Source organism: Propithecus coquereli, unplaced genomic scaffold (assembly GCF_000956105.1).
Source record: "Propithecus coquereli isolate 6110/MARCELLA unplaced genomic scaffold, Pcoq_1.0 Scaffold168, whole genome shotgun sequence".
Taxonomy (NCBI): Eukaryota; Metazoa; Chordata; class Mammalia; order Primates; family Indriidae; genus Propithecus; species Propithecus coquereli.
In genome coordinates this window covers 2,811,841-2,834,757 of record NW_012141413.1, presented here as the reverse complement: position 1 = coordinate 2,834,757, position 22,917 = coordinate 2,811,841, and the positions used below count along the sequence as shown (strand labels likewise).

General features: G+C 37.6%; 1 protein-coding gene across 1 annotated transcript; it reads right to left on the bottom strand.

Annotated features, from left to right (window-relative positions):
- Positions 1-7,202: 7,202 nt before the first annotated feature.
- LOC105808117 (zinc finger protein 679-like) lies at positions 7,203-22,784 on the bottom strand. The gene is made up of 3 exons (XM_012641679.1): positions 22,767-22,784; positions 7,820-7,946; positions 7,203-7,312 (listed from the first exon to the last, which is right to left on the bottom strand). The coding sequence occupies exons 1-3, from the start codon at positions 22,782-22,784 to the stop codon at positions 7,203-7,205; spliced, it is 255 nt and encodes an 84-aa protein (XP_012497133.1).
- Between the last annotated feature and the right edge of the window lie 133 nt (positions 22,785-22,917).

The window sequence follows — 22,917 nt, the reverse complement described above, 5'->3', positions numbered from 1 at the left end:
CTTCCTTTCTTTCAGTACTTACTTTAAATATAAATGTATTAAACTCTTTAATCTAACAAAGATAATATGGCTGAATGGATTAGTTTCTATAATATTCTGTCTACAAGAGACTCATTTTAGCTCGAAGGAGTCAAATAGGCTAAAAATAAAAGGATAAAATAACATTCCATGCAAATAGCAACCACAGTGAGTGCAGTGGCCATAATTATATTAGACAAAATACATGTTAGTTCAAAATTAATATTACATAATGATAAAATGTGTCCATTTACCAGGAATCTGTGACCAGTAAAATATACATATATGTAAATTATATATATAACACATACATAAGATATGTATTATACAATACAGCATATAACATCAGGGATTCCAATCACATCAAACAAATATTTACAGAAGTGAAGCAAGACATACACAGCAACACGGTCATTGTTTACTTTAAGACCCCACTTTCCATAAAGAATAGGAAAAAATCAGACAGATCAATAAGAAAACAGAAAACCTGAACAACATTTTAAACCAATTAGACCTAACAGGTATGTACAGAACTCTCCAGTCAAAAGCAGCAAAGTATGTAATATTTTCTTTCAATTATACATGGTGCCTTCTGTTAGGACACATAAAAAGTCTAATCAAATTTAATATGACTAGCATCATACAATGTATCCTTTCCAATCAAAATGAAACTAGAAATAAAAAGAAAAACTGGCAAATATATAAAGATGTGGAAATTAAACACAAACATATTCTTGCTCAAGGACCAGATGATTTGGTATCATTAAGATGTGAATACTACCCATAGTGACGGACAAATTCAATGTAACCTCTATCAAAATCCCAATGGGACTTTATTTGCAAAAAATATTTTAAAAATCCTAAAATTTATCCAGATACTATGACAGCCAAATACCTTTGAAAAAGAAGAACAAAGAGACAACACACTTCCTGATTTCAAAATGTATTACAAAGCTACAAAAATAAAAGCAATGTGGTACTGGCACAAAGACAGATAAATACCTCATGAAATAGAATAGAGACACCAGAAATAACCCCTTATGTATATGATCAAATGATCTCCCACAAGGTGGCCATGACCACACAATGAGGAAAGGAAAATCTTTTCAACAAATGGTTTAGAAAACTGGATATCCACATAATAAAAATAAAGTTGGATTGATCCCTTGTATCATATACAAAAATTATTTTAAATGGATTAAACACTTATAAGAAATTGAACTAATAAAACTCTTAGAGGAATACATAGGAAAAAGGATCATGACATTAGTCTTGGCACTATTTTCTTGGATATGACATCAAATGAATAAGCAACAAAAAAAAGAACAGAACGGTGGGACTATATCACATTTCAGAACTTCTGCACATCAAAGGAAACATTTAGTGGAGTGAAAACGCCACCTAAAAAATGGGTGAAAATATTTGTAAATCATATATATGACAGGAGTTAATATTCAGAATATATAAACAACACCGAAAATTCAACAACAAAAAGTGAATAACTCAATTAAAAAATGGGCAAAGTATTCAACTGACACTTTTCCAAGAAGATACACAAATGTCCAACAAGCATTTGAAAGGATACTGAAAATTACTAAATTTTAGAGAAATGCAGAGCTAAACCACAATGAAATATCACCTTACACTCAGGATTCACTATATAAAACAAAGTTTGTCAAACATGTAGAGAAATTAGAATCGTTTTGAAATACTGGGTAAAAATGATGTGGATACTATGAAAAATGAATGAAGGTTGCTAAGAAAGATAAAAAATACAAACTACCATATGATTTAGCAATCCTACTTCCGGGTATCTATCCAAACTATGGAAATGCAGAACCTGGAAAAGATATGTACACAGCACTATTCACAAAAGCCAAGATGTATAAGCACCAGATGACCCTCAACTAGCAAACAGATAAAAAAATGTGGCATATACAAACAATGCAGTATTATTCAACCTTAAAAATGAAAATCTTAGTCAAGGTGTGGTGGCTCATGCCTGTTAGCAATTTTAAGGCCAAGGAAGGAGGATTGCTTGAGGCCAGGAGTTCAAGATGAGCCAGAGTAACACAGTGAGACACTAGATCTACAAAAAACAGAAAAACTAGCTGGGCATAGTGGTGTGTGCCTGCAGTCCCAGCTGCTCTAGAGGCTGAGGCAGGAGGACAACTTGAGTCCAGGTGCTTGAGGCTGCAGCGAGCTATGATAACACCGCTGTACTCTACCCCAAACGATAGAGTAAGACCCTGTCTGTTCCAAAAAAAAAAAGAAAATCCTCCAAAATTCTGTAAGGACAAACTTTGACACTATTATGTTAACAGAAATAAGCCAGTAACAATGCAACTGATAGTATATGATTACACTTAATATGATATATCTTAAATAGTCAAACTCACAGAAACAGAAAGTAGAATGTAGTCTATCAAGAGTTGGAGAGAGGATAAAATAGACAGCTGTTCATTAACAGGCTTTCAGTTTTAGTTTTGCAATATGTAATGGTTCTCAAGGTCTTTTGCATAACAATGAAAATATACTTCCTACTCTTGAAATGTACACTTAAAAAGATTAAAAATGCTAAATTTTATGTTATATGTTTTTACCACACTGAAATTTTTAAAAAGGATAACTAAAGTTGTTATAAATCTTTTCAAAAATTTCCTTCAAAAGTGTTTCCTTCTCACAAAGATAATATAGATTCATTAATAAATATAGTAATCTTAAGACCATCTCCGTGACTACACAACTAGAAAGGACAAAAAGACCATTGAAAATCAACCACAAAAAGAAATAGATAAGTCATAAAGAAACTTCGGGTAATATTTATAGAGACAAACACATATATAATTTTTAAGAGAGATATGGGTGATTCATATTTTAATTAAACCACACATTGACTAAACCCATAATGAACTGATGTCTAAGAACATACCCTAAAAAAGAAACACAGTAATATGGAATTATAAAACAAAAATAAGAGAAATATTTAGATATAAAATCCTGTATACACCATTAAAATCCCTTTTTGTAGATAACTATAATGTTCAACTGTGACTGTGAACCCACATAGAGGAAGTATTTTTAATTATTAATATTTAGTGTATGGCAGTAAAATTTCACAGAAAATGTATTACGATCATTAATAAAAGGCTCAAATCATAAATTTTTTTTTTTTTTGAGACAGAGTCTCGCTTTCATTGCCCGGGCTAGAGTGAGTGCCGTGGCGTCAGCCCAGCTCACAGCAACCTCAAACTCCTGGGCTCAAGTGATCCTCCTGCCTCAGCCTCCCGCGTAGCTGGGACTACAGGCATGCGCCACCATGCCCGGCTAATTTTTTCTATGTATTTTTAGTTGTCTGATTAATTTCTTTCTATTTTTCTAATAGAGACGGGTTCTCACTCTTGCTCAGGCTGATTTCGAACTCCTGAGCTCAAACCATCCGCCCGCCTTGGCCTCGCAGAGTGCTAGGATTACAGGTGTGAGCCACCGCGCCTGGCCTATATTTTGCTCTCTTTCAATGCTTCCATTTTAACATAGTTTTGAAATCCTAGGCAGAACTATTAGGCAAGAAAATTTTAAAAACTGTCCAAACAGAAGAGAAAGAAGTAAAAATGTCACTGTTTGATATGATCTTATATACAGAAAAACATAAATAATATACCAAAAAACTGCTTAAACTAAAATATTCACTTAGTAAATGTGCAGATTAACTTAACATACAAATATCAGTGCTTCCAGACGTTAACAATAAAAGAGTCTCATTTACAATAGCATCAAAATATGAAATTTTTAGTAATAAATTTAACCAAGGAGGTGAAAAATCTTCACACTGAAAAATATAAGATATTGATTAAAGAAATAGAAGACACAAATAAATGTAAAAATATCCCATGTTTATGGATTGGAAGAATAAATACTGTTAAAGTACCATATTATCCAAAGTGATCTATAGATTCAACGAACTCCCTATCAATATTCCAATGACATTTTCCACAAAAATGTTTTAAAAAGCCTTGAAGTTTTTATACAACTACCATAGACTTTGAATAACCAAAGTAATCTTGAGGAAGACCAAAGTTGGGAGCATGATACTTTCTGATTTCAAAGCTGTGTCAGCAAAACAGAATGGTATGTTCATTAAAAATGACATGACAACCAATGGAGCAGCAGAGACAGCCCAGAAATAAACGCATGCTAACAAGGTCAACTAATGTTTGACAGAAACAAGAATACAGAGTGGAGATAATATAGTCTCTTCAACAACTGGTGCCAGGAAAATTGGATATAAACAAGCAAAAGAATAAAATTAGAACATTTTTCTTATACTGTCACCCCAAATTAACTTAAAATAAACACCTGTATAAGACATTAATTCCTATAAATCTTAAAAGAAAATATAGGAAAAACCTTGATATTGATGATGTTGGTAATGAATTTTTTGGATATTACACCAAAAGTGTGAAAACAAAAGCAAATATAAACAAATTGTACTTTATCAAACTGAAAAGCTTCTGCACAGAAAACAATGAAACAAGAATACTTACAGGATGGGAGATAACATCTGAAAACACATATCTGATAAAAGGTTAATATCCAAATTATATAAGAGACTCATACAAATCAAAGAGAAAAACAATAATAATAATGAATATAATAACCAATTAAAAAAAAAGCATAAGACTAGATACGTATTTTCCCAGTGAAGACATACAAGTGGCCAACAGGCATATGAAAAGGTACTCAACATCATCAATCATCAGGGAATCACAAATCAAAATCATGCTGATATATCACTTTATGCATACCTTTAAGGATGTCTAATATCAAAAAGAAGAGAAAACAACTTTTGACAGAGATGTGAAGAAAAAGAAATCCTGTACACCATTGGTGAGTTGTAAATTGGTAGATTCATTATGAAAACTAGTATGGAGGCTCTTTTAAAAATAACAAATTAGAACTACCATACAATTCAGTAATCTTACATCTGTGTGTATAACCAAGGGAAATAAAATCATTATCTTGAATAAACATATGCACTTCCATGTTCGTTGCAGCATTAGCCACAATTGCCAAGATATGAAAACAACCTAAATGTTTGTGAATGCTAAATGGACAAATAAAATATGGTATACACACACACACACACACACACACACACACACACACACACACACACACACACACACTAGAATATTATTCAGTTACTAAAAATATTACTCAACCATTTCAACAACATAGATGGACCCGGAGGGCATTATGCTAATGAAATGAGCCAGGCACAGAAAGACAAATATTACATGATCTCCCTTATATGGGGAATCTAAAACGGTCATACTCATAGAAGCAGGAAGTACAAAGGTGGTTGCCAGGGCCTGAGGTGGGAAAAAATGGACAGATCTTGCTCAAAGGGTATAGACTTTGTTATAAGATGAATAAGTTTTGTGGACCTGATTTATAGCACTGTGACTGTAGCTAATAATAATGGGTTTTATTTTAAAATTTGTTATGACAGCAGACTTTAAGACTACCAAAAAAAGGTAACTGTGAAATGTTAGATATGTTCATTAACTTGATTATACTAATCATTTCACAATGCATATGCGTATCAAGTCACTGCATTACATGCAAAATTATATAGTTACACAACTCTTATGTCTGGAGCCATGTGGTCCGGTCTGCTCATCTAAGATGGCCGACTAGCCCGCGGGATGCAATAAAAAGCCCGCGAAAAGCTTGGTGGTCTCCAGTTACCCATTGTGACGTGGCCCTTGTCTGCCGCCCAGAGGTTCCCTTTTACGGAAGCCCCCTGGACACCAGCACCCAAAAAGCGCCCCCCCTTTCTACTTCCTCCTTATACCGTACTTAAGCCTCTGCCTTACTACCAATAAATGAGACTTGATCAGACTCCTGTCTTTTCTCCATTTCTTGTGTCTTTCGCCTCTCCTATTTCCCACTCCCTCCCCTGCAGGTCTACGTTGACTATCCGGCGGGTCGGGACATTTTATTTATGAAGAAAGTCCATGTCACACACACATACATATATATTCACATTCATGTGTACATATATACATATGAATGACACCATCCCAGTAAGCTTCATAATTAACAAGAGAAAATTATAAAATCATTGTTATTAAAAAAGTAAAAACTGGAAGTTTAATATATGCTCAGCAATGTCCTAAGCTGCCGAATGATGTAATATATTTAAGAAATGTAGAAAGTAGTAATCCTGGCACTCTGGGAGGCCGAGGCGGGCGGATTGTTTGAGCTCAGGAGTTCAAAACCAGCCTGAGCAAGAGCGAGACCCCGTCTCTACTAAAAATAGAAAGAAATTAATCAGACAACTAAAAATATATAGAAAAAATTAGCTGGGCATGGTGGCGCATGCCTGTAGTCCCAGCTACTCAGGAGGCTGAGGCAGAAGGATTGCTTGAGCCCAGGAGTTTGAGGCTGCTGTGAGCTAGGCTGACGCCACAGCACTCACTCTAGCCCAGGCAACAGAGTGAGACTCCATCTCAAAAAAAAAAAAAAAGAAATGTAGAAAGTAGATATATTAATCTATATTAAAGCTGAGACATTTGGGCACACAGAGTTTACTATTAATCACAGTTCACACTAAAAAAATAGAATTTAGAAATAAAATAACACTAGATTTTATTATACTTAGGGAGATACTTAGTGTCCGATAATATTACTGAGTATGAATTTCTGTAGAATGACATTTAATACTTCCATAGGATAGGAAACCATAAAGCAGAAAACACAACATCTGCTTGTGATGTTCTGGGATTTCTCAACCAAATATCAGTATCGCCACCACATTCACATATTTCAGATATGATACAAAAATGGAAATTAAGAAATGGTTTAACACCGAGTTCTCAAAAATACACACATATTCCCGTGCTCTGAATAGCAATGGAAGAGTCCTCAGATCCTGCAGTCCCTTATTAGCCATGAAGAGGACTCTGACCTCACTGTGAATGCGAAGGAAGATCACTGAAAGGGAAGTCAAGCCCCTAGATAACTTAAACACACGGGCCAGAGATGCCCACATGTGAGAGCAAGAGAGACCCGGCCTTCTCGGAAAGCATTTCCACTGGATCAGAGCTTCCCAAACCCCATTTATAAGGTCTGCCTTCCTCCTTGACCTTTGGACCTCTCACCTGTGTCATCTGCTTTGTTCACTCCCACCTACCTGGGTGTTCAGCTACTGTCTCGTGTGTCTTCCCCTTCCAGGGCTCTTTCCTTTGCTCCAGACAGGTGATGAGGTCTGGCTTAGAGACAGCAAGTCCTGTTTTATTAGAAAACAGCAACATGACTCTTGCTAGGACTCTCTAATTACCAACCTAGTGCTGTGCTCAGTAGAGAAGAAAGAACATTACAGAAGATTTTAGAAAATTAATCAAAAAGTACCATGTCCTCACAGAAACTTAAGAATATTTAGGAAGGATTTAAAATGCGTGGGTTCTCATCTCTATTACCCAGTACTAGCGACTCAAAAATTGATGGTGGAAATTGGATCTTAAGGTGTGTGTAACAATATTTTCTGCCACTAAATTTCTCAAATTACTATTAACCTAGAGTGAAGGACACAGATCAGCTCAAGAAAGGGTAAGATTAATGTCAAGGTAAAACATCTTGAAGATTTTTTTCTATACCAACACGTCCCCAAGTTTTCCTTGGAAACCAGGATCTGAAACTCACTCATACAAAGCAGAAACTCCCAGAATCATTCAACAAAGGAAGGATATGAAATCCTTAGTGTGGAATAGAAATCATGTATTGAAGTTATCCTCACCCAGGGAGAACAGGTTTCTGTAGGTCTCCAACATCACATCCCTATACAAATTCCGCTGAGCAGGGTCCAGGCAAGCCCACTCTTCTGGAGAAAATTCTATGGTCACATCCCTGAATGTCAACAGTTCCTGAAAGAAAAACACATATTTACAAAGTGGCCATGGGAAGAGTTCTTAATGTGACTTCACGTGAAGTGAGAGAGAACAGTACTGTTTGTTACTCATATGGGTGACTGGATTCATTGAAAAAGACAATTTTTAACACAGAAATATTTTCTAATGTACTCTGTGACTCTGAGGAAAGAGGATGACCTAAGATCCACAAAACCAGTATAGATAGTATAGTTTTCTGGATGACACAGTATAAAATTCAGGTCACCATCATCAACATTTACCTTTTTGAGTGCTACGTTCACATCATTCAGCATAAGTTGTCTATATATTTCAGATGGAAACATCATGCTGAGTTAAAATATACCTCTCAAACCTTAATGCGTGCAACAATGAACTGGAGATCTTGTAAAGTGGAGATTTTGCTTTGGTGTGAGTCATTTGTTCAGGTGTACCACTGATTTATATTCATAGTATGATAGAAACTCCTTGTTGTTGTCTTGTTTATTTAGCCCTCTCTTCTAAGCTAAATGGAACCATATACTCACAAAGAAAGGAAACAGTTGAATAAAACATTTCAAAGACAAACAGCTTTAGGAAGTGGTTGTTCTCATAAAGAAATACATCCCACCTCCAGAATTCCTTCTTAGTGTAAATTTCAAAAAGAAAAAGCCGAGAAAGATATCTTTGCTGTTTACGTGATAAAATTTTTAAGAGCTCTATAATTTTAAGATCTCTATAAATATTCACTTAATTATAACCAATACTTAGGCTGTACATGTAGAAATAAATTTATCTGATGCCTATGATCCCTCAATAAAAGCTTCTCTGTCAACTTAATTCCTCTCTTTTAAACACCTATTAACTAAATTTGCTACCTCTGTTTCTCTTCTTATTGATGTGATTTTTGCCAAGGATAATGTGAAACTTTATTGGCCTTTTGGAAAACAAGATCTTCTCAAATTAGTTCCTCTAGGACTTATTCTTCCATGTACTTCTGTCTGTCTCTCCTTCCCCTTGTCACCTTTGATGCCATGTCAAGGGACCTAAAGGAAATATCTATCAGTAGCAGCCAGGAGACTCCTTAGGAACACAGAAAAGGCACCACAGACTCCTCCTTTTCTGGCAGGATACCCCTTGTTCCTCATGGAACCCCAAGATTTCTGGGTAGACATGTTCCTCCTAGGTCTAAAGTTCTACTCTCTTTTACGTTTAACTCCTTATTCTCTTTGGCTTTTAGATGCATGCACGTGTACATATGTAAGTGATTATATATATTGTGTCTGCATGTATCTATACATCTCTACATGTGTTTGTATATTGTCTACATGGTACCAAATTAACTTAAAAGTAAACGATCATAAATTAAATAAATAAGCCCAAATATTTTTCAAGTTTATGTGACTTGAATAAATATTTTGGTCAGTATCACTAGTTTAATATTGTTAGTTTCATATAAACAACTATGTCTTCTGACTTATCAGCAAAATATGCACATACGTAACTTTAAGGTGATTGCTTTTTGATGCTTGCCTAACATAGAGTAATATAAAAATGGTTAAAAGTTCAACCTGAAATGATGGCTAGATGTGTCTAATGTCTTTTACAAATGTAAGTTTTAAGAATGAATAAATAAAACAGACATAAAGGGAATAAAAGTTTATAAATGAATTTAGAAAAATAGTGTTTCATAAGTTCACTTAAAAATATTTTTGGTAACTATACCCTTAGAGTTTTCCTAAGCTAAATTAAATGATGGCTATTCATTGAATATATGGATGATTTCCAAGTAAGGTGTAATGCTAAGACATTAATTACTAAATATGAGTTTAAGCTTATATAGTTTTGGCTTATTATTTGAGATAAAATATATTTAGACTGTTAGAAAATATGTCCTGTTCCACATGGTAAAATTATTCCATTATAAATCCTATGGTTATAATAATTGTAAAATGTATATTTATAAATTATTAGTAAGTTAAACTTTCCTCCTTAGGTTTTCACTATGAATTAAAGTTATAAGACTTAAAATTCTTAGTAACACATGGTAACTAAAACTAAAGAAAAGAAGAGAAACAATTATACATACAGAGTGTAGAAAGAAAATAAAGTGTTTTTTAATGCAAAAGGTTATTAAAATAGATATAAAGACGTGGTTTCTGGTAAAAAAAAAAAGTAACTTTGCCTAGTTTGAGGTTATTTAAAGGTTGAATTCAATTAAAAGAAGAAAAAAGTTAAATAGATAATCTAAGTGAAAGTTAAAGAAAAAGAATGTAAAAATTGTAAGAGATTATAAAAGGTGTAGAGAAATCTTGTGTGGTCAAAGCTGACTGAAATTAGATAGATTTGTTTATATGGTTTTATTAAAATTAGTTTTAATATTAATAATACAAAAATACAAGGGCAAATTTGGCTTTCTCATTTAAACAAAATTTTCATGAAGTCCTAATAAGAGATAATAAAAGACTTTGGTTTATGTTTTCAGTAACCTGTTAAAGAAAGAAAACAATCAAATTCTTTGTTGATTGTGTCTTTATGACCATTTTTAGTTTTTTCCTATTGCTTCTTGAGGATTTACTTCTGAGTTTCACAGAGACTGAGAAACTCCTTTCCCTGGGCAAAGAAGTCAGTCTATCTGGAACATATGGCCAATTTTTCAGCATTTCCATTGTGCATGACCACCCTTAGTCTTCCAGAACAGTGGAATCTATAAATAGGGTAATATAAAATTAATTGACAAAGTTTACAGAAACTTTTAACCTTCTCTGGCCTAAGGTTCTTCTGTTGGTATGCACATCTTATGTTCTACCCTCCCCCCTTTTTTTTTTTTTTTTTTTTTTGAGACAGAGTCTCACTCTTTTTGCCCGGGCTAGAGTGAGTGCCGTGGCGTCAGCCTAGCTCACAGCAACCTCAAACTCCTGGGCTCAAGCGATCCTCCTGCCTCAGCCTCCTGAGTAGCTGGGACTACAGGCATGCGCCACCATGCCCAGCTAATTTTTTCTATATATTTTTAGTTGTCTGATTAATTTCTTTCTATTAGAGACGGGGTCTCGCTCTTGCTCAGGCTGGTTTCGAACTCCTGGGCTCAAACAATCCGCCCGCCTTGGCCTCCCAGAGAGCTAGGATTACAGGTGTGAGCCACCGCGCCCGGCCCCCCCTCTCTTTTTTTTGAGAACTAAAACCTGCATCACTGCCTCAGGTCACTGGTTGGGAGGGGCAGGGGAATATCCTTTGTTCTTTGTGCTACAGGAGGCAGCTCAACTGGAACTTTTAAGGTGGAGGTCCGGGCTGAGGTCAGCAGATTGTCTTCCCCAGAGATGGGATGGATCAGAATTATCCAAGGTAGTTGAACAGCAAATTCCTGAAGCTATGATTAAAGAAACCTCCCCATCCTTTGTGTTAATCAGGAGCAGCTCGCTGCAAAGAAACATCCCTCCCTTTATGACTTACACGAGGCTCCCTGTTTTACTTATCACAAAGCAAGACACAGACTCTACAAATTGACACTTTTGCTTCATAAACAATTTGATGGGCCGGGCGCAGTGGCTCAAGCCTGTAACCCTAGCACTCTGGGAAGCTGAGGCGGGAGGATCATTTGAGCTCAGGAGTCTGAGGTTGCTGTGAGCTAGGTTGACGCCACGGCCCTCCAACCTGGGCAACAGAGCGAGACTGTCTCAAAAAAATAAAAAAAAAATAACAATTTGATGAATCTGTTTTCACTGGTCTGAATAGAGTACTTGTTAATCAAATACGGCTAATGTAACTCTCCTTCATCCAGGCCCCTGAACTCTGATGCCCTCTCAGCCTTAGCCAGCACACAAGCCCTCTATACCCCTCATAAAAACAGTCTGACTTCAGGGTAAATCACTCTCTAATTTGCTGTATAATTTTGCCACATTGCCCCCTGCCCTCCCCCCACCTGTCTTCTAATCTTATTTCCTTCCGCCTATGAAAGAAAGTCCATTTCTGCCTAACCTTTGAGATTCTTGTAGATCTTATATTTGGTGCATTACCCCTATTGCAACACTCCTTTACAATAAAATCACTTCTCACCTAAGTCTGAATTTGTGTTATTTGTCAATGTCTCAAAACAGCCCCAGGACAATAATAATTACAATCCCAGAAGGAGTATCACATACTCCTTCCATCCCAAACCCAACCAAACCTTCCTGTGGATCCCCAGATTTCCATCACTTTGTAGCTTCTCAGTATTTTTATACTGAGCCTTTTGGCTCCTTCCGTGATGGCATGAACAGGCTGGGACAGCTCCCAGAAAAACTAACTAACCCTTCAATGACCTCCTTCTGCAAGCTCAAGGTTGGCCTTGGCTTGGAGTCATTGGACTCATGTCTCTGCTTCTCAGTCAGGGTTATTCATTTAATTGTAAATGAGAAAATCCTCAGTCCTTGAAGAATCCAGCAAAATCACTTAAACTCAGTGTTTATGTTTACAGAAGGGAAGGAAATTCTGAAGGGAAAAGTCTCAAACCACAAGTGTTTTCCCTCTGCTTTCACATCACAACAATCAACACAGATGACTTCTATGACCAAATGTGTGTCAATTTTCCCCTACACACCAAACAAGCAATCAATTTTGCAGGAGACACCAGTTAAATATCTTCAAATACACTTAAATTCTGACACTATCTACCTGGAGATAGCATCAAATTACATAGGTGGAGGACTCAGTCCAACAAGAGTGTCTCCACTTTAGACACCAGTTTCAAGTCAAGGCCTCCAAAACCTGTGATCAACCAGCTTCAAGTTAGAGTTTCATGGCCCCCTCTGTAAATTTGATTAATTTGCTAGACTAGTTCACAAAACTCAGGAAAATACTTACTTACATTTACTGGTTTATTATTAAGGATATCATAAAAGATGTAAATACACAGCCAGACTAAGAGACACATAGAGAAAAATATGCGGGAAGGGGTGCAGAGCTTTCAAGCCCTTGCCAGGCTCCCTACCCTCCAGGAATCCCCACGTGTTCAGCTCTCTGGAAGCTCCCCAAACCCTGTCCTTTTTTATTTTTATTGAAGCTTTATTTCATAGGCCTAATTAACGTAACCACAGTCCATTTACAATCAACTTAACCTTCAGTCCCTCTGCCCTCCCTAAAGGTTGGGGGTGGGACTGAACGTTCCATGCCTTTAAGCACGTGGCTGGTTCCCCTGGCAACCATCTCCCCCAGCCATCGGTTTTTAGGGGCTTTGCAAAAACCACCTCACTAACATAAGCTCAGGTGAGTCCGAAAGGTTTATTGTAAATAGCAAAATACTATCTATCACTCTACCATTCATGAGCTACTTCAGGAACCAAGAACAAAAAACAAAATATTTAACAAAAGATATTCTTATTGCTCTAGTCGCTTAGGAAATGACAAGGCTTACGGAAGTTGAGAGCCAGGAATCATGGACAAATAACACAATCTATCTATCATAATATCACAGAAATTTCAAGGCATTTAAATGTTATACCTCAATAGAAAAATCAAAACTATTTAGCCCTTTCAGACAATAAGCAGGTTATTTAATTATTATTTCCATGGTAACAAATCATTTAGTAAACACTTATATGGGAACAGTTCTACAAGTTGCCAAATCCCATCCCATAGGATTTATCATTAAACTCCAACATTCAGGTAACAAGATACAGAACAAAGCTATACACTGTCACAAATTCTTCACCCCACACCAGAGAGAAACTAATATTTTGGTAAATCTTTGTAATTCACCAATTTTTCAACCATACTAGCTTGTGGAAATATTATAAATTCATTCTTCTGCAACCAAAATGGAAGAGATTTTCCCAATTTTCTTCCCCAGGTAGCCTTCCCAAAGCTAAGTCCTGGAATTCCATTGAATATTATCTCCAAATAAGAGCCACAACACTGAGGCTACTGTGGTGACTCACACCTGTGATCCTAGCACTTTGGGAGCCCCAGGTGGGAGGACTGCTTGAGACCAGGACTTTGTGAACAGCTTGGGAAAAATAGTGAGAGCTGTCTCCACAAAAAACTTAAAAATTAGCCAATGTGGTAACACATGCCTGTAGTCCTAACTACTCAGGAGACTGAGGCAGGAGGTTTGCTTAAGCCCACGCATCAGAGGCTGCAGTGAGCTATAATTGTGCCACTGTACTCTCTAGCCTTGGAAACAGAGTGAGACTGTCTCAAAACAAAACAAACCAGACCTGAGAAACTTACTGAACTCACTCTAGGGAAAAAATAGGTAAATAATAATTTTTAACAAATGAAATATATGACTAGCTTTTTTTCCTGAAACCTACCTCTTTCAAGTCACTTTGAAAGTATTTCCTTACCTTTCAAGTTCTACTGTTAAAATTTATTTTACTGTTAATGAAAAACTGAAGTTGAAATGAGTAGATGAATCTTTTCAAGTGACAAACCCAGGGAGAAGCAGTGGTGACAGGAACACAGACGTGTCTGACTCGAGTGTCAAGTCAGGCCATTCTATCACTTGGGACACACCCTCACCCCTAGACCGCACACTATAGTGCTCAAAGACCACCCTCCCAGGAGCAACTGTACTGTGCCTGCACCCCACTGTGTGCCTGAAGTGCAAATTGCTTTGCAGGTTCTTGTACCCCCTCACTGGGGAGGGCTTTTCTTGTCTTTGGGGATAGTTTTTCTCCCCTCACAAGTGTGAGAGAATCCAGAGAACAGGAATCATTTGTGTCTTTTCCCCTCGAAACCAGCATCTAATTGACCGGCCACCACCAATGTGTTTCCAAGAATTGCAAACTAGGGTTGGGGCAAGAAAATCTTAATGTCTCAAGGGGTTAGCTTTTTAGATGAAAGGTATACCAGAAGACTTCCCTCAGCCCTAGGGTATCCATGAAGCTGCTACCCAGAGGCTCTAGACCCATCCCTCAGGCTGTCCTCTGGGAGATGACTCTGGGCTGATATTCACTGACACTTCAAGAGACGTGGCTTTGGTGGGCATCCTGGGTCATCCTCAGAGAGTTGTGAAACCCAGGCCCAGGAAATGACAGGACCGTGGCTGAGGACACGTCGTCCTGTAAAATTTCCCAAGAAGAAACTCAACCTAAAGACATTCTGGTAAGATGTCTGTGCCTAGGAAACATAAAAGGAGCAGCGCAAATATATTTTACAGAGAAGTGTTAAGTGAATATTCTCTGATTTCCTCTCATGTGAAAGTTTCAGCAAGAGATAACAAATGTTTTCTAAAAAGACAACCACTGTTCTGTGAAAAAAATTATAAACAACTAAATACTCTGTCTCTTTGAACAGTACAATAAAGAACAAATAGTGGATAATGTGTATTGGTGAAGGGAAGTTGGCATTTGGGAATGTGAGGAAGGAACTGGAAATTTAGGATTTTACTACAAGCCCTAGAAGAGTTACGCTGGGGTAACAGTGTTAGATTTGAGTTCCTGCATGCCATACATTTGGAAAACACAGAGGAAAATCAGTCCCTCTATGGAGTGTTAAAATAACTACATAGGCAGTAAGACTGCAGTGACTATAGTGCCCTGGGTTCCAACCTAAGAATGCAGACCCGACCCCAAACCACACACCATGGGGCTTGGTGCTTCTGGATTCATAAATTATTGTTTCCTGTAATAAACTCTTTAATGTTTTAATGGTGCCTGAGTTTAATTTTTAACATCAGAGAGGAGGACTGAGAACCCCACGGACCACAGCTCCTCCCATGTAAGGACCCGGCGCACTGAATGAGGATCCTTCCTGTTGACCCTCCCATCATCCTGTAAGATCAGGCAAAGACACAGAGCTGTGGGTGCAGAGCTATCCAGAAAGGGCTCCAGCTGGGCAAAACATGCCTCAGAGGCTGGGACCGGATGCCCCAGGTCATAGCTGCACCAGCCCAGCCCTGCCCTGCGGCTGAAGGGGACTGAGGACGAAGCTGTACCTGTGAGGATGCTAGCCCAAATAACAGGAAAATATCTAAACCCGTAATTTTCTAATAACAGCTAAAGATCAATCCTGGGAGCTCTCTCTGCAATTTCTCTCTCAAACTAGCAGGCCCCCTGCTGGGACGCTGTTTTTCACAAACATCTGAAAAGAGCCAAAAGAAATGTAAATCTTTCTCTTTACATTCGACAGCTCACAGCCTTTAGCATTTGATTTACAGCTCAAAGGAGTTCCTGAGAAGCTCCAGGATGACAGCAGGGGGCTAAACTCCAGGTCTTTGTTTCCAGCCCAAAACCATATCTCAGGGGCAAACTCACATCCACTGCGATAAGCCTGACTACCTCTCAGAGATAACCAAGTCTCCAGGAACAGAAGGAACAAGAAAAACAGAAAGCTTGATAGTCTCGCCATGGTCTGCTAATTATTCCACAACAATTACTATTTCTCTCTTTGTCCCCATAGAAGCAGCAAGCCACTTGGCCTCCCCGCAGGCAGCTCCCTTCTCTTTCTTTGAGATGCCATGCCGTCTCCCTGCTCTCTCTCCCCGCCCCCTCTTTCTCTCTCATTCACTCTGTTCTTCTAATGCATAAAATAAACTTTTTACTTTTATGTCTTAATCTCTGTCTGAGAAATCTTTCTCCACCCGCGCTGTGAGCACCCACTAGGCTCTTCCACCCTAAGGGTACCAGCAGGATCCGCAGACCACGCAGCACAGCCACTTTGAGAGGGTTCCATCTCGTCCTCACGTCCCCCGGGACACCCGGCCAGCACACTCACCAGTTCCCGGCTTCTGGGGTGTCCCGCCATCCTCCACACAGACAGACCTCCAGTACCTGCAGGCTGCAGGAGGACAGAGGCTGCGGCAGAGCCACCCAGACGTCCCAGACAGAGCAATGGAGACTGAGCAGCGAACACAGACGGCAGCTTAGTTGATGGCGCCGGAAACAAAAGCCGACCAAGATGGTGGAAGGCCCCGCCTGTCCCGCCCCACTCCTGATTGGGCAGGTCCCAAAGCGGTGCCCTTGATTGGATAAGGCCCTAAGCCCCACCTTTTTGGACCCTGAGTGACGCGTGATGAGATGGTATTATTACCTATCCATGGCGGCAACCAAGGCTTCTTCCTGGAAGACGTTGATATTTAACCTTTTCCTTTCCTTTCCCTTTCCCTTTCCCTGTCCCTTCCTTTCCTTGGCGTATCACTCTGTCACCCAGGGAGAGTGCAGTGGCGTCATCATAGCTCACTGCAACCTCAAACTCCTGGGCTCAAGCGATCCTCCTGCCTCAGCCTCCCCGGTAGCTGGAACTACAGGTGCGACCACACCCGGCTAATTTTTCTATTTTTAGTAGAGATGGGTCCTTTAGTAGAGACAAGCCCTTCCTCATGAACTCCTGACCTAAAGTGGTCCTCCTGCCTCGGCCTCCCAGAGTGATAGGATTATAGGCATGAATCCGCCGCATTTTACCTTGTATATAAGGATATATCCATTTATGAATAATGTATATAATAGTCAAAATTGGAAACAATATAATGACAATTATTTTTTAATTTCAGGTTTTCTAAACTTCACGGTGTCAACAGGGAAAAAAGGCCAAACTCTGCAAAATAATCTTTAATTGGCTAAAGACATGGAGTTTTGTCTAAAGGCTTGGAATGTTTTAACACAAGGAGCTGTTTATCAGAGATAAGCCAGGGCACCTCTATTTGTTGTGTAAATTGAGGACCTGCAGGTTTGTCTTGCATAGCCTTAGGCCTGTTAATGGGTTACAAAGGATGTCCTCAAGAAGGGAGGGGGGCATGATGAGGCATGTCTGACCTCCCTCCTCCTGGTAGGCAATTTAGTTTTAAGATATTCCTTTGGCCCGGCGCGGTGGCTCACGCCTGTAATCCTAGCTCTCTGGGAGGCCGAGGCGGGCGGATTGTTTGAGCTCAGGAGTTCGAGATCAGCCTGAGCAAGAGCGAGACCCTGTCTCTACTAAAATTAGAAAGAAATTAATCGGCCAACTAAAAATATATAGAAAAAATTAGCCGGGCATGGTGGCGCATGCCTGTAGTCCCAGCTACTCAGGAGGCTGGGGCAGTAGGATCACTTGAGCCCAGGAGTTTGAGGTTGCTGTGAGCTAGGCTGATGCCACGGCACTCACTCTAGCCAGGGCAACAGAGTGAGACTCTGTCTCAAAAAAAAAAAAAAAAAAAGATATTCCTTTGGCCACGAAGGGGTCCATTCAGTCAGCCAGTTGCGGGGTGAGCCTTAAAATTTTTATTAGTTCACAGTGGCCTCTGGTCTTTTGAACAGGCAGTCTGAGTTTTAAAATAGAGGCAATCCTCTCAGGGAGCAATGCCTATTAGAAATATAGACCGATGTATGTTATTTTAAACTTTCTAGTAACAACGTGAAAGAAAAGACAAACAAATGCAATTGGTTGTAATAATTTATTAAACCCAATACATCCAAAATATTATTGTTGTATATGTGACCAATATAATACTATAATATTAATGAAGTATTATTTTATTTTGGTACTAAACCTTTCAAAGTCACTGTATTTTAAGCTCTTAGCACATCTGGGTTCAGAAAGCACATTTGGATACATATCTGGTTTTTCGACTTTTATTTATATTAAGGTTCATCATTGGGTCCAAGGAATGTCTGCCTGTTCTTTTCATGTGATTGTTTAGCATTTTTTGATTAGTATTTTTATAATTTCACTTATTTTACTGAGGGTTGCCAAAGAGCAGTTTTCTAATTCTGTTATATCCTGTGCATGTATGAGTTCTCATTATTGTATTAAGAATTGCTCAAGAGCTCTTTATTACATTAAAAACTAGCCTATTAGGACCAGGCATGGTGCCTCACACCTGTAATGCTAACATTTTGGGAAGCTGAGGCAGGAGGATTGCTTGAGGCCAGGAGTGCCAGACCAAACTGAGCAACATAGCAAGATCCTGTCTCTAAAACAAATTTAAAAATTAGCCAGGTGTGGTGGTGTGTAATTACAGTCCCAGCTACTAGGGAAGCTGAGGCAGGAGGATCAGCCACTGCACTCTAGCCCCAGCAACAGAGTGAGACACTCTCAAAAAAGAGAAAAAACTAGTCTACCAGGAAAGAAAGAAAAAAAGATTGATTCTTTGTTTTATCAATTGTAATAATAATGATGTTGTGGCCCCATCAAATAAACAAAACATATAAATAATATTTTCCTAAAATTACTTATGTTTTTTTATAGAATTTCATACACTGCCATATAAGTCTATTTTTTGAGCCCAAATTGTGCCATGTTAGGTCAGTGAAGGACCCTTCACATTGCTTCCTTTGTCCTCGTGCCGTGAAACCATGTTTGAAAACCTTTCTTGTTTTCTAGAACAAACGCACATGTGCTTCCCTTTGCCTGTTTATAAGTTGCAAATAGATGTCCCATTTGGCATTTTCCTTTTTACTTAACATATGGTATTCCTTCCATGCACAATATTCTGGTTTTATATTGTGTACTTTATCAATCTTTTATTAACATTTCTTGGTTTGAGTCATATGCCAGATTTATCACAGCTCATAAAAATATTTGTCAATGTTTTCTTCTACTATTTGTATATTTTCCATTTTTTGCCAGGTACATTTCTCGTTTGTCATTTACCTTACCATACCATGTGAAAAATGAACCCATTTTCATCTTTTTTTTTTCTTAAAGAAATATCCAGTTCCCAAATACCAAGTATTAATAAAGTTTACTTCTCTGTAGTTTTTATTGTATAGCTTCTCATACACTTTGGTAGGTTTCTGAATTTTCTACTATCCTGGTCTGTTTGCCTATTTTTATATCGACACATGCTGCTTTAATTATAAAATATTTTAATGTATTTTAATTTATCATAGGGCCAGACAACCTCACTGTTTTTCTTTCTCAGGGATTTTGGCAATTCTTTTATGTTTGTTCTTCCATGTGCAGTTTGCAAAATCATTGCTAGCTTGAAAAAAAACTGACAAAATCTATTATGAGATCAAATACAATGTTGAGGTTAGCTTAAAGATAAATGACTTCTTTATATTATTTAATTTGTCTATTCAAGAATAACATGCAGTTTTTCATTTAAGTCTTTATATATTTCAGGAATTCTTTATTAGCTCATATAGACTGCACATTTTTAATTAGATTTGTTTCTAGGTAATTTTGTTTTACTTTTTAAAATATATTATACTTTCTTGTATGCTTCTCACATGGTATTCATGAATGATTGTGAATTATACTTAGAAAGGCTACTGTCTTGGGCATCAATATTATATTATATTAGTCTGCAGAGGTATTTTTGTATTAGGTTTTTTTCTATCAATTCCTTTATGTTTCCAGATATATAATCACATCATGTGCAAATGGAGTCTTAAATATTTGTTTCCATGTCCTCTTCTGCCCTCAATTGCCTTGGATAAAGCTCATTGCAAATTTAATGAATACGATAGACAATATTGTACTTTTTATTATTGTTTCTGAAAATAGTGGTAATCTCCCTTGTATTTTCCACGAGTATAAAAAAAACCCTTTTCTCAATTTTGAAAAGATCTATTAATTCCTCCTTTTCATGGGTTTAAATAAATAGTATTTTATGTTAAATTCTGCTAAATGGACATTTTTGCATCTATGAACACAATCATTTGATGTTCTATTTATCTCCATGAAAATGATGAATGTTATCAGTGGATTTCATAATATTACATTACTCTTAAGTATCAGACATAAACTAAATTTTGTCATTATTTATTATTTTTAATAATCAATTAGGATTTGTTTACTAGTATTTTATGTTACATATTTCTATGTATAGACAAAGATGAGATTTTTCCTTAATAGTCTCTTTTGTACAACATTTGGAGATTTTGAGTACCAATGCTCCATTTGATTTTCATAATTTATTTGGAAGTATTTTTTCCATTGTAATGTTCTTGAATTGATTTAGAAACATTGATTTATATGACATTTAAAATGACTGTAGAGATCCCCTGTTAAACCACTTGATCCTGGAACTTTATTTGCAAGAGCCTCTTTTGTAAACCTTCCTGCTCCTATATTTTTTATTCTGTTTAGTCTTAGAATCTAAAAAGGTGCCCATATTGGTAAACAATATTTTCCTAGAAGGTTTCCACATCATGTTGGTTTCCAAATCAATGTACATTCATTTGTGCTAATTATTCTTTAATGATTTTAGTAAAAATTTATGATAGTAATTTATGATGTTCGATCATCTACATCTAGCCCATTGAAGCATCCTTCTTAGTTTCTTTCTGTCATCTCATTTTTCTTCCTATAACTTAAATAAAGGGGCATCTCAGGAATCCAGGAATTAACAAAGTGTTAATTAAATTTTGGGTAAAGGACCTTCTCAGGGAAGCAGAGTACAGTGTATAACACATGTTTCATTGTCAGTCCCTGCATTGACAGACCTCAGCATTTCCTGTTCTCTTCCACATGAGACTCTGTCTGCCTCCAAGGATCATGGAAAAGGAAAAGCCTCTCCCAAACACTTCAGTGGAATCATTGGCGCTTCTGATTAGGAACTGGCAACTATTTGGGGAATTCATACCAAAGATAGAGTTTTTAAAAAATAGTCGCAGTCCCGCTAGCATCCACTGTCATTTCCACTATACATAAAATAATAATTGCAGTTCTGTGGGGAGGTGAGGTCACAGAATTGCAAGAATCTAGCTCAGGGTTCTCCTACCTCCCATACACACACACTGACTGCCCAAGCTGTCACACTGTGACCACCATTCTGAAAGCAGGAAGGAGTCAGGTGAGTATTTTATTTTTTAAAATTTTATTCTGCAATAGGGTTTCAAAAATTCCTTGTTGAATTAACTTTATGATATCTATTAAAACAGCACTATTAGGAATGGGGAAATGGGAAAAATAGCTCAACATCATTTCCACTGGGTTTGTCATTCATATTTCCCTGAAGTCATGAGGACAATGAAAGTGGATTTAGTGTTCTCCTCTCTGACCCACTGAAGTTTTAATTTTTTAAAAAATTATTATGGGTGCATAATAATTCCATAACTTTATAGGATACATGTGATGTTTTGATATCAGCGTACAATGTGAATTAATCAAATCATGGTAATTGGGATACCCACCATGTCAGGTATTTATCATTCCTTTGTGTTAGGAACATTGCAATTCCACTCTTTTAGTTATTTTAAAGTATAACTTAACTTATTCATTATAGTAACTTTGTTATTCTAACAAGTATCATTCATTCTATCAAATTATCTAGCTATAGCTTTGTACCCATTAACCATCCCCACTTTGTTCCCCCTCCCCACTACCCTTCATAGGTTGGTAATCATTCTACTCTTTGAGTCCACATATGAGTGAGAACATGTGAGATTTTGTTTTCTGTCTTGGCTTATTTTATTTAACATAATGTTCTTCAGTTCCATCCATATTTTTGCAAATGGCAGGATGTCATTCTTTTTTGTGGTTACATAATATTACATTGTGGATATGTATCACAGTTTCTTTACCCATTCATCTGTTGATGGACACTTAGGTTGATTCCAAATCTTGGCTATTGTGAATAGTGCCACAATAAACAGGGGAGTACAGATATATTTTTTGATATACTGAATTTCCCTGGATTGGATATATACCCAGGAGTAGGGTTTCTGAGTAATATGGTGGTCCTAGTTTCAGTTTTTTGAGGAACCTCCGTACTGTCTTCCATAGTGGTTGCACTAATTTACATTCCCATCAAGAATGTACTAGGGCTCCCCTTGCTCAACATCCTCACCTGCATTCATTACTGCCTTTTTGATAAAAGCCATTTTAACTGGAAAACTTCCTCTTGTTGGCTCCTAACGGAAAACCAGTGGGGCTCCTGGGAAATGCAGTCTAAGGCTCTGATGACGTCACCAGCACAGTGCCACGGGAAGAACTTACCGCGTTCCTTCTGCGCATGGTCAGCTCCGCCTGCTGCCGCCATTATGGAAAGTTCCGGACCTTGTGTTTTAATGTCGCTCACTAGGTCTGGGGTTGGATTCTGCGTCCCTGCAGGTTGGTGTGAGGGTCAAAGAGGAGTCCGTGGTCCTAG

Coding starts and splice junctions, on each gene's coding strand:
- LOC105808117 (XM_012641679.1), bottom strand. Junction 7,313..7,819: donor CAGAAACCTGTTCTCCCTGG/GTGAGGATAACT, acceptor CTAATAAAACAG/GACTTGCTGTCTCTAAGCCA.